The sequence below is a fragment of the Ovis aries genome, chromosome 1 (genome assembly GCF_016772045.2).
Source record: "Ovis aries strain OAR_USU_Benz2616 breed Rambouillet chromosome 1, ARS-UI_Ramb_v3.0, whole genome shotgun sequence".
Taxonomy (NCBI): Eukaryota; Metazoa; Chordata; class Mammalia; order Artiodactyla; family Bovidae; genus Ovis; species Ovis aries.
In genome coordinates this window covers 93,098,953-93,110,353 of record NC_056054.1, presented here as the reverse complement: position 1 = coordinate 93,110,353, position 11,401 = coordinate 93,098,953, and the positions used below count along the sequence as shown (strand labels likewise).

Below are 11,401 nucleotides of genomic sequence, written 5' to 3'. Positions count from 1 at the left end.
ACTGGGCTCCAGGGTAGCACTGAACTCTCTGCCTACCCTCTACCAACAGGTAGTCGGTAACATGATCTCTGACTAGGTGCTGAGCTCCCTGAAGCTCAGTTAGCTCCTCTGTGCAATGACCTTTTAATCACATCTGCCCCAAATGCCTGATGGATTCAAGAAGAAGGCAGACAGAAAAGGGTTCACAAACAATTACTTTTAGAAACTGACAAGTAATTCTGATAATAACCTATGTTCCACCATCTCCAAGAAGAATGGAATAATATAACAGCTGCTGTGTTTGAGTAACTGCTTCGCACCATGTTTTTCCATCTCTGTGTTCCAAGCCTTACAATCTAGTTATAATTATCCCCACTTTACAAGGAGCAGGGGTGGAGGTGATGGATGGCGAATCAGAGAGAGGGTAAGTGACCCTCCAAAGTCCATTCAGCCATTGAAAAGCAGAGCCTGGATTTGAACTCCGACCTATCTGGCTTCTGGACTCTCTACAGCAGTCTGTCCCAATGGAGAGGAAAGGGGCAAAAATGATACATTGGGGGTTAATGTTAGAAAAGAAGATGACAGGGATGATAGTGAAAAGCCTAAGAAGGTTTCTGAGGAAGATAGTTGAACTTTTACTATATTTAATTTTATAATGGGGCAGGACCTCCTGGTGTCAGCAACGTTAAGCCATGAGCAGGGGCAGAAGGAGAACAACTGTGACCCTGGCGGGCTGGGGTCTCTGGAGCTCTTTCCACGGAGAAAGGGTGACCCTAGACCCCTTGCTCAGTGACAGGCAGAGCCATGGGGGACACGGCGCAGCGGCCAGCCAGGGGAAGGCAGGCGCAGAACGTCAAGTCCCCCTGGGGGTTGGGCTGGTCTCCAGGTCAGTGGTGAGTAGGTGTGTGTGTGGGGTGCGGATGAGCAGCCTGCCAGGAAGGGACAGGCTGACACCATTCCCTGGGATAATGGACGGATTCAATAGCATCTGAGGGACCCCTGCACGTGCGCACGTCACCATCCCATGTCTCCCTCCCCTCCTTTTGCCCTCCTCCCTCCAGGTGAATTTCTCTCCTCTGACCTTCCTGGCCTCCTTATTTCATGTGCGCATGTTCCGCCGTCTCCCTCCTGCCTCCTCCCTCTCCACCAGCCTGACAAACTGTATCAGCGAATCCCTCAACAGGGCCATATCTAACTTTTTTATTCATCTCATGATTTATTTTTAGCCTGAAACAACTGCATCCTAAAAATGGAGTTCCAGATGAGACACGGGCTGGGTAGAGCTATGCAAGCTATCTGGGGCTGGGTGGCCCAGCCTGGCTCCAGTTCCACGCACGCATGGGTGTGAGCCTCTGCTCGCTTTGTCTGAGCCCAGGGCTACAGTCAGCAGCCTGCAGAGGTGAAGACGGGGTTCTCGGGCCCAGGGAGGGCCAGGGAGAGAGACCAGATCAGCCTCTCTGCTCCCCATGACTCCCAGCAAGTCCTCTAAGACTCCATTCACTTTCCTACCATCAGCGTTTCTGGGAAAGAAAAATTTTGCCCAGATGAAGAGAGCCCACCTGTTTGTGGTGGGGGTCTACCTGCTGTCCTCCTGCAGGGCAGAGGAGGGACTGAACTTCCCCACCTATGATGGCAAGGACCGCGTGGTCAGTCTAACTGAGAAGAACTTCAAGCAGGTTTTGAAGAAATACGACTTGCTCTGCCTCTACTACCATGAGCCCCTGTCTTCAGACAAAGTCGTGCAGAAACAGTTCCAGCTGAAAGAAATCGTGCTGGAGGTGAGTGGGGGTGGGGGGGGGCCCGGGACCACGGCGACCAAGGAGGCGGGAACTGGCCCGTGATCGGGATGTGGGGACCCCAGGGTGCTGATAATATATCCTAAAGTCTGGCCCCATTTCAGTCTCATACAACACTGGAAATCTTGCAAAGCTGGGATGTGTGAAAAACAGAGGTGTGTTCAGACTCTTCAGACAGGACAAGTGCAGGACATGCTGCACACTGCACTGCTTGTCGTTGTTGTTTAGTTGCTAAGTCGTATCCGACTCCTTTGCGACCCCATGGACTGTAGCCTGCCAGCCTCCTCTGTCCATGGGATTCCCCAGGCAAGATTACTGGAGTGGGTTGCCATTCCCTTCTCCAGGGGATCCTCCTGATCCAGGGATCGAACCCACGTCTTCCGTATTGGCAGGAGGATTATTTACACTGAGCCACCAGCGAAGTCTGCCCACTGCATCATAGTCGGTAAAGTTGTAAAGTCTATCAGCTGACGGCCCTCTTGATTTCTCAAGGGCAATGGTTCCAGCCACTCTTTTCCTCAGAGAACATTAAAGCTATTGTTTAAAGGCCCGAATGACATGGGATTCAGGGTTATGTGCAGGCTTCATTCGGTGTACTAATTTCCTACTGTTTGTTCTTGTAAGCCTGCCCACGATCTTGGGGCAGCAGAAGTCATTTGACCTTGCTTCTGCTTGTGGGTCAGATGGGGAGCACCGCTAAGTAGTGCTCCTCTCTTGGGACTCGGTATCAGTCAACATCAGCCACTGGAGTTGTGGGAAGGTCTTGGCTGCGTGTTCAGTAGCGGGAGTATTTCTTTTTCTCAGAAAGTTCTTGGTGTGAGGTCAGGGAAGATGCTGAAGTCAGCTCCTATTCTGTCTGCATTACTGGCCTCTCTGTGAAGCTGGCGCGGGGGCTGGCTCTTTAATCCTGTGTGAGTGACCCAGGAACTCCTCCCGTAGCTCCTCCTGGACAGTGTCAGATCAGTTACACTCAGGAGCACCTGGGAGTGCCAAGAATTCTAGTAAGCACTGAGATCCCTCATCAGTCCCCAGGCTTGGCTCAGCCCACGCACCTATTTGCAAAAAGGACTACTGGAGACCAGCCTTACCAGAAAGCTCAGTTCAATCAGATACCTTTTTGTTCTTTCTTTTTCTTTCAGTTTTATTGAGACATAACGGACATACATTATAATCAAATATTTTGATGAACAGAATTATCATAGAAAACCCATGTGGATTTTAGTTCTAAAAAAAAAAAAAAAATTTTGAGTATAAGAAAATCTAGGCTTCCCAGGCAGCACAGTGGTAAAGAATCTGCCTGCCAATGCAGGAGACTCGGGTTTGATCCCTGGGTCAGGAAGATCCCCTGGAGAAGGAAATAGCAACCTACTCCAGTATTCTTGCCTGGGAAATCCCGTGGACAGAGGAACCTGGTGGGCTACAGTCCATGGGGTCACAAAGAGTAGGACATGACTGAGCACATAATAAAATCCAGGAAAACCATCCCAAACACATCAAAATATCTTTGATAATTTTAAAAGCATTGCAGAGTCCTGTGTCTCTCGATCATCATACCTGTATTTATTTTCAGAGGATTTATATATGGGAGCATGGTCATTACAGAGAGCTCTGGTAGATGAAAAACTAAGCATTTTAAAAATATCACCATGCCCATTATCTTTTTCCTCAGGCTCTACTCTGGGGCCTGAACATGGAAGTTCAGTTCCCTCTGTGAGTTATAAGCAAGGAAAAAGCAGAGACCGTTATTAGGTCTTTGTACTATATATACAGGAAAATCGCAGGCTGGAAAAAAACCAGGACATACAGCACAGCTGCTGCTCAGCCCAAGAAATCCGCACTCACATTACCATCTCCATCTCCAACTGCCCTACTCAATTATAGTGACAATTTTCTGAAAAGTGAGCTGAAGGCACAAGGACTCTACCATATATGCTCACCAGTGTCAACTTAGCCTAGAACTCAAAAAGAGGGCTGGTGCAAGCCATGACCCCAATTTCTGATTCCCTGTCACACACACACACATTCTCCCTCAAAGACAAATTCTGTGTTCCCAAGCAAAATCCTGAGAAGGGACTTTGCCCTGGACTCACCATCCTTCCAGCCACCTTTGATCCAGGAATGCCCATCAGAGACTGACAAGGTGTAAGCTCAGCATAGGAGGTGGTTTGATGCCCCACAGGCTCCTAAATCCTTAGGGAAAGAGATCACAGAACTTGGAGTCTGGAGATCTGGATTTATATCCTGGCTTCCCCTCTACTGGATACACGACATAGGGCAGGTTACTTACCTTCTCTGCACCCCATTTTCTCATCTATAAATCTGGAAAAATAATAATTGTCCAACAGGCTTATGGGATGATTAATAATAAACATTTATTGAATGCTTACTCTGCACAGGGATTGTTCTAAGCACTTTGTACATGTAGCTGGTCTGAGCCTTATAGTATTTCTCTGATGTAGGTACAGTTGCCATCCCCATCTTCAGATGGGGAAACTGAGGCACAGAGAGGCTAAGTTGCCCAAGGCCATTTAACTAGTGTGCTGCTAAGTCGCTTCAGTCATGTCCGACTCTGTGTGACCCCAGAGACATCAGCCCACCAGGCTCCCCCGTCCCTGGGATTCTCCAGGCCAGAACACTGGAGTGGGTTGCCATTTCCTTCTCCAGTGCATGAAAGTGAAAAGTGAAAGTGAAGTCGCTCAGTCGTGTCCGACTCCTAGCGACCCCATGGACTGCAGGCTACCAGGCTCCTCCGTCCATGGGATTTTCCAGGCAAGAGTGCTGGAGTGGGGTGCCACTGTCTTCTCCATCAACTAGTGTAGATGCAGGCAGTTTTAGTCCCTATACTGCCTTACTGCTAGAATCAAATGAGGCGATGTACACGTTGCTGGTGGATACCCTCTTCAGGATTGTTTCAAGAGTCTTCCTTAAATAGAGTGCTCAGCCTGTGGGCCTGGGCCTGATGATGCCAGCCATATCAGCAACAGGGCTGAGAAGCACAGAGTCCCAGAGGAGGCACTGCTCCTACAAATATGCAAACCCTGGAGGAGGCTGGGCTACCTCCCTGAGGGTTGGGGAGGGAAGGAGGGCCTTTGCTGAGATACCTGTCAGGTGTAGGCCGTGCCTCAGAATCCAGGACTGGACTGGTTCCAGGAACCCCAGGAATGGTAAGAGAGCGGAGGTGTGAACCTCTAAATTTTCTTCCTGGTCAAAAAAGCCCATTTTTGTCTTCTTAATTCCCTGGACTCTAAACAAAAAACACTAAGGACAATATCCTGCCAGTTCCAGGGCTGTTATTGTGCAAACTAGGAGGGGAGGGGGCAGTTCCCAGGGTGCATCCACAAGGCAGTGAAATCTCAGCCCAGGGCAGACAGCACAGGAAGGGTGGGGCTCCTTTCCTCTGAACAGTTTAGGAAGGTGGTTTCCCATGCTTTCTATCATAGCTCACTGTGACTCAGTGTGTAGAGAACATACATACACAAATGAAACAACAGTTTCACAAGACAACGCGTTAGTATCTGGGGAGCAGTTGGATCAAAAATTCTTTTGTCTTCTTTCTTATTATTCTTTTCTATACTTCGGCTGTGTTTCATTAAAAAACATATTGATCTCAATCTATTAAATTGATCTCCCTCTCCAATGATGTTGCCACCCCCAAGCTGATAAACCTGGAGAATTTCTAAAGGTTAGAAGGTGAGGAATTAGAAGTTCATAACTCCTCGTGTTAAGGGCCATCCCTGACCTAAATGGGGAAAACATCCAAAAAAGGGGATATATGTAAATATATAGCTGGTTCTGGAGAAGGAAATGGCAACCCACTCCAGTATTCTTGCCTAGAGAATTCCGTGGACAGAGGAGCCTGGTGGGCTGCTGTCCATAGGGTCGCACAGAGTCGGACACAACTGAAGCGACTTAAGCATGCATGCATGCATTGGAGAAGGAAATGGCAGCCTACTCCAGTATTCTTGCCTGGAGAATCCCAGGGACAGAGGAGCCTGGTGGGCTGCCATCTATGGGGTCGCACAGAGTTGGACACGACTGAAGCGACTTAGCAGCAGCAGCAGCAGCAGAGCTGATCCACTTTGCTCGATGGAAGAAACTGACACGATGTTGTAAAGCAACAATTCTTGCCGCTGCTGTTGTTAAGTCGCTAAGTCAGAGTCTGACTCTTTTGTGACCCCATGGACTGCAGCCCACCAGGCTCCTCTGTTCAACTATACTCTAATAAAAATTAATTTTAAAAAAGGGCCATGCATTCTGATAAAAACCCAAAGATACTATGGTCAGACCAAACACTGATTTCAATATCAATCCTTAATATTGAAATACCTAGAAATAGCCCCATCCACAGGGTGAGGAGGTCACTGCCAGACTTGGGGCCTAAAATGCCCATCAATTAGTCTTACATCTGCCACTTACTCTAGGTTGGGCCTGGGGATGCACGCTGTGGATACAGGGAACATGAAACACTCAGGCGGCTCACAGCCTAATGTGGAACTTACAAAGAAATACTAATGAAAAGCCACAGTGCAAGGGAGTCACTGTAATAGTGAAAGTGAAGTCACTCAGTCGTGTCCGACTCTTTGCGACCCTATGGACTGTAGCCTACCAGGCTCCTCCGTCCATGGGATTTTCTGGGCAAGAGTACTGGAGTGGGCTGTCATAATAGTAGGGTAACATAAGCTCCTCTGGGAGTGCAGAGCAAAGAGGAAATGCCCTGCTCTCTGGGAGACATGTGGAAGGCATGACAAAGAAGAATTGGTTTGTGAAAATAAATAGCATTTACTAGGTAAAAAAGCAAGGGTGGGGAAGGGAAATCAGGAGGCAAGATTCTGACAGCTCTAAAACCTTTTCCAACTTGATACCTTTTCCCTAAAATTTGGCCACAAGGGCCTCGTTCCTTTAGGTAAAAATTTTATTCCTATTTAGTCAAGCCCTTCTGCAAGAGATAGTCTTGTAAGATATTGCCATTCACTTACACCTCCATCTGATCAAAGTTGAGTTCTATGTGAAAGCAGGTTTGATAAGTGGAAGAGAAGAAAGGGAAGAATATGAGGCCATTAAAAGCTTAGGGAGAGGGACGTCCCTGGTAGTCCAGTAGCTAAGACTCTACACTCCCAATGGAGGTAGCCCAATTTCGATCCCTGGTGGGGGAAATATATCCTACATGTCCCAACTGAGAGTTTCTATACTGCAACTAAGATCCATCACAGCTAAATTTTTTAAAAAATAATGAATTTTTTAAAAAGCTTAGTCATAAAAGGGCAAGTAATATGGCACCAGGAGGCCACACTCAAACTCTGCTTTGCATTTGACTGGAATCTACCTCTGGAAGACCCCAGGGTTGGTGCAGTGCACGTAGCTCTATATAGATGCTCTGTAAATGTTTGTTGAATGAATGTCTGATATGTTAGAGCTCAAAAGAACTTTGAGAACCATCTAGATTGTTCTGAACTCCTCATGTCATAGATGTGGCCTTGCAGTGATGTGAGTTACACAGCTGGCAATCCTGACTCTTGGTGGAGCACTTCATCCACAAAATAACACACTCTCATGCAGGAGTGTGAGATGATGTGGCCAAAGAAAAAGCACCCCGAAATAAACATGGCTAGTGTTCTGATAGAGTTCTTTCCAGTACTTTTTCTATGCATAAGAACACACTTTCAAATTAGATGTATACCATTTTTATGGTTTTACTTCCTGCTTTTTTCATTTCAGTATATTGTGAGTATCCCTATGTCACTAACTAGTTTTAAATTCTTGGCAAACATGATGTTAATGTTGGCACAGGACTCCACTATATGATCATACATATTTTAAAACTAATTTTTCTTTTAATTAAAAAAAATTATTGAAGTATAGCTGATTGGCAATCTTGTGTTAATTTCAGGTGCCGTGTGCAAAGTGAATCAGTTATACATAAACGTATATCCACTCTTTTTCAGATTCTTTTCCCATATAGGCTATTACAGAATTCCTCTATTTTTGGATACTGGCACAGTTTTCAGGATTTTAAAAATCTTTGCCTATTTATATTTTTATTGTTTTAATGGACATTCTTTGATTTCTAGCTGGACTGAATTTTTCATGAAATTATTTGACACTTAAATTTTTTCATATTTTTCTATGCCTTTCCCCCATTTTTTTCCTATTGAGATATCAACTCAGATTATAAAGGGAGTTGCAATTTTATATGCTATTTCCTTCAGCTTCAGCAAAGTCAGCAAATGTAGTCATGCCTCACTGGCCAAACCCTATTAGTGCTGCAGGACTCAGAGACTCAAGACGAGGACACGGGCAATGAATTTGATTCCTCCTTGCTTCTTTGCTGCCAGCTTCTACTTTCACCTTGAAACAAGTGCTGCTGCTATCATGTTCTATAAATACTGCAGAGAAAGTACTCCGACACCCGACATCACTGGCCTCTCTCGGGTTGAAATGCTTGAGGGGTGGTGTGCTCTAAAATGGGCTTCCAAACCAGAGAGGCCTGGGTCCAATTCCCGAGGAAGAAGTCTGTCTGTATTCAGGTTCCTCACCTGTGATGTGTTTGTGTGAGTCCTGTGGGAGCAACTAAACACACCAACCTGTAACCAATATATATATTTACTGGAATTTCCCTCAGGCAAGTGAGTGTTTCAGAACATGAACATTCTTACTGTGAATCCATGAATAGAAATATTCATTCATCAGTATTCATTCATACCTGTTGCTAAGGCAGGCTCTCAGTAACCGTAGTGAGTGAGTGAATCAGTCACTGAATGGATGGTGAACAAGCGATGCTTTCCACACAGTGAAGAGTAAAAATTCGTTCATTTGTTGAGGGTGATGAACTAGCAGGTACTGGCAGGCAACCTGGGGTCCTGAAACAGAAATAGTTATATCATCCTGGTAGCTGTCCGCTGGGTTGACAGGATGCCCCAGTAGTGTCTCTGGAGACCCAGGGCCGCTCTGTAGAATTTTCCCTGCATTGTTTTCTGCTCTTCCTGCTTGAGGACGTCCCCACAATAAAGGAGCTACCATCCCCATACATGACCTGCCTAGGGGCTCTCTCCCAGGCCCTCCTGGATATCAAATGGCAGGATCACTACCTAAAAGTTATTGGAAATGGCCTGTCTGCCAGCAGTAAGGGTTACTGCTCTGACTGATTTTCCACTGCTGGTAAACAGGCTGTGTGTGTGTGTGTGTGTTCAGTTGCTTCAGTCCTGTCCGGCTCTGTGCGACCCCATGAACTGTAGCCCGCCAGGCTCCTCTGTCCATGGAATTCTCCAGGCACGAATACTAGAGTGGGTTGCCATGCCCTCCTCCAGGGGATTTGCCTGACCCAGGGATCCAAACTATGTCTCCTGCATCTCCTACACTGCAGACAGAGTCTTTACCATTAAGCCACCCAGGAAACCCCTGGTGAACAGGCTATTTATCAGTAATTTTCTTTTTATCTTTTTAAACAAAATTTCTATTGGAGTACAGTAGTTTTACAAGGTTGTGTTATTTTCTGCTGTTATTTTCAGCAAAGTGAATCAGCTATACATATTCATATACCCCTCTTTCTTAAGGATTTCCTTCCCATTTAGGTCACTATAGAGCACTGAGTGGAGTTCTCTGTGCCATACAGTAGGTTCTCATTAGCTCTATATTTTATACATAGCGTGTATACATATATATAGCTATATATACACACACATATATACATGTATGTCAATCCCAATCTCCCAATTCATCCCATCACTGTTTCCCCTGCTTGGTCTCCATACATTTGTTCTCTACCTCTGTCTTTATTTCTGCTTTGCAAATAGGTTTATCTGTACCATTTTTCTAGATTCCACATACACGTGTTAATAAAAGTTTGTTTTTCTCTTTCTGACGTTCTTCACTGTGTAAGACAGGCTCTAGGTCCATCCAAAGTCTCAACAAATGGCACAGTTTGCTCCTTTGTATGGCTGAGTAATGTTCTATTGTATATATACACCGGTATCTTCTGTATGCTTTCCTCTGTTGATGGACATTAGGTTGCTTCCATGTCTTGGCTATTGTAAACAGTGCTGCAATAAGCACTGGGGTGCATGTGTCTCTTGGAACTATGGTTTTCTCCAAGCATATGCCCAGGACGGGGATTGCTGGGTCATATGGTAGTTCTGTTTTTAGTTTCTGAAGGAAGCTTCATATTGTTCCCCATAGTGGCTGTATCAATGTACGTTCCCAGCTACAGTGTGAGAGGGTTCCCTTTTCTGCACACCCTCTCTGGCATTCATTGTTTGTACATTTTTTTGATGATGGCCATTCTGACCAGTGGGAGGTGATAACCTCATTGTAGCTTTGATTTGCATTTCTCTAATAATCAGAAATGTTGAGAATCTTTTCATGTGCCTTTTGGCCAGTTGTGTCTGTCTTCTTTAGAGAAATGTCTATTTAGGTCTTCTAGACCATTTTTTTGATTAGGTTGTCCTTTCTTTTTTTAATTGAGCTCCATGACCTGTTTGTATATTCTGGAGATTAATCTCTTTCAAGTTGCAGATAATTTGTATTTTGCATTTTTTAATATAGTTTTTTTAATTTATTTATTTTTGGCTGTGCTGGGTCTTCGTTGCTTCCAGGGCTATCCTTTGTTGAGGTGTGTGGGCTTCTCATTGTGGTGGCTTCTCTTGTTGCATAGCACAAGCTCAAGGCAAGCAGGCTTCAGTAGCTGCGGTGTGTGGGCTCAGTCGTTGTGGCTAGCAGGCTCTAGGGCACAAGCTCAGTAGCCGCGGCACAGAGGCTTAGCTGTTCCGTGGCATGTGGGATCTTCCCAGACCAGGGATTGAACTCATGTCTCCTGCATTGGCAGGTGGATTCCTTACCACTGACTGAGCCACCAGGGAAGCTCCGCAAATAATTTTTTAGAGGCGGTTCTAGCACAGATCCGGAGAAGGCGATGGCACCCCACTCTAATACTCTTGCCTGGAAAATCCCATGGATGGAGGAGCCTGGTGGGCTGCAGTCCATGGGGTTGTGAAGAGTTGGACACAACTGAGCGACTTCCCTTTCACTTTTCACTTTCATGCATTGGAGAAGGAAATGGCAACCCACTCCAGTGTTCTTGCCTGGAGAATTCCAGGGACGGGGGAGCCTGGTGGGTTGCCGTCTCTGGGGTTGCACAGAGGTGGACACGACTGAAGCGACTTAGCAGCAGCAGCAAATAGCACAGATCATCCATTAGGCCCTATGGGAAGGAGAAGGCTGGTTCCGTAATCTGTGGCAGAACTAAGAAGTGAGTCCTGTGCAATGCAGGCCTCTGGTTCTGCTAAGTATCTTAATGCCATTGCTCTCAGATTGTCAAGACTGAGCTCCCTTTTCTGTTCAGGTCTCAGTCTCCTAATCAATCTGTGTATCAGTGAGAATATCTTTGGTGAGATGACTGCGGCCTCTTTAGACTCTGTCATGTGTCCAGTGTTGCTGACATGACTCTTGTGCACGACCATCCTCGTGTATCCAACTTCAGATGAGGGTGAAGTACTTAGGCAAAGCAGACAGCTATGGGTCAGGGCAACAACTTCTCTTCCATTTACTATTTGATCGGGGCAAGTCATGAATATGCATTGCGTTTTACTCATCTAAAAAAATCGACTATGTCCTTTCTACCTTAGTGAATTAAG

At 46.0% G+C, this 11,401-nt stretch overlaps 1 protein-coding gene across 1 annotated transcript in view; it reads left to right on the top strand.

The window, feature by feature from the left end:
• Positions 1-1,303: 1,303 nt before the first annotated feature.
• Positions 1,304-11,401, top strand: part of CASQ2 (calsequestrin 2) — a 72,021-nt gene continuing 61,923 nt past the window's right edge. Inside the window, exon 1 of the mRNA XM_004002371.5 lies at positions 1,304-1,757. Within this exon, the coding sequence (XP_004002420.1) occupies positions 1,446-1,757 (312 nt within the window). The 5' untranslated portion in view covers positions 1,304-1,445. The remainder of the gene's footprint in view (positions 1,758-11,401) is intronic.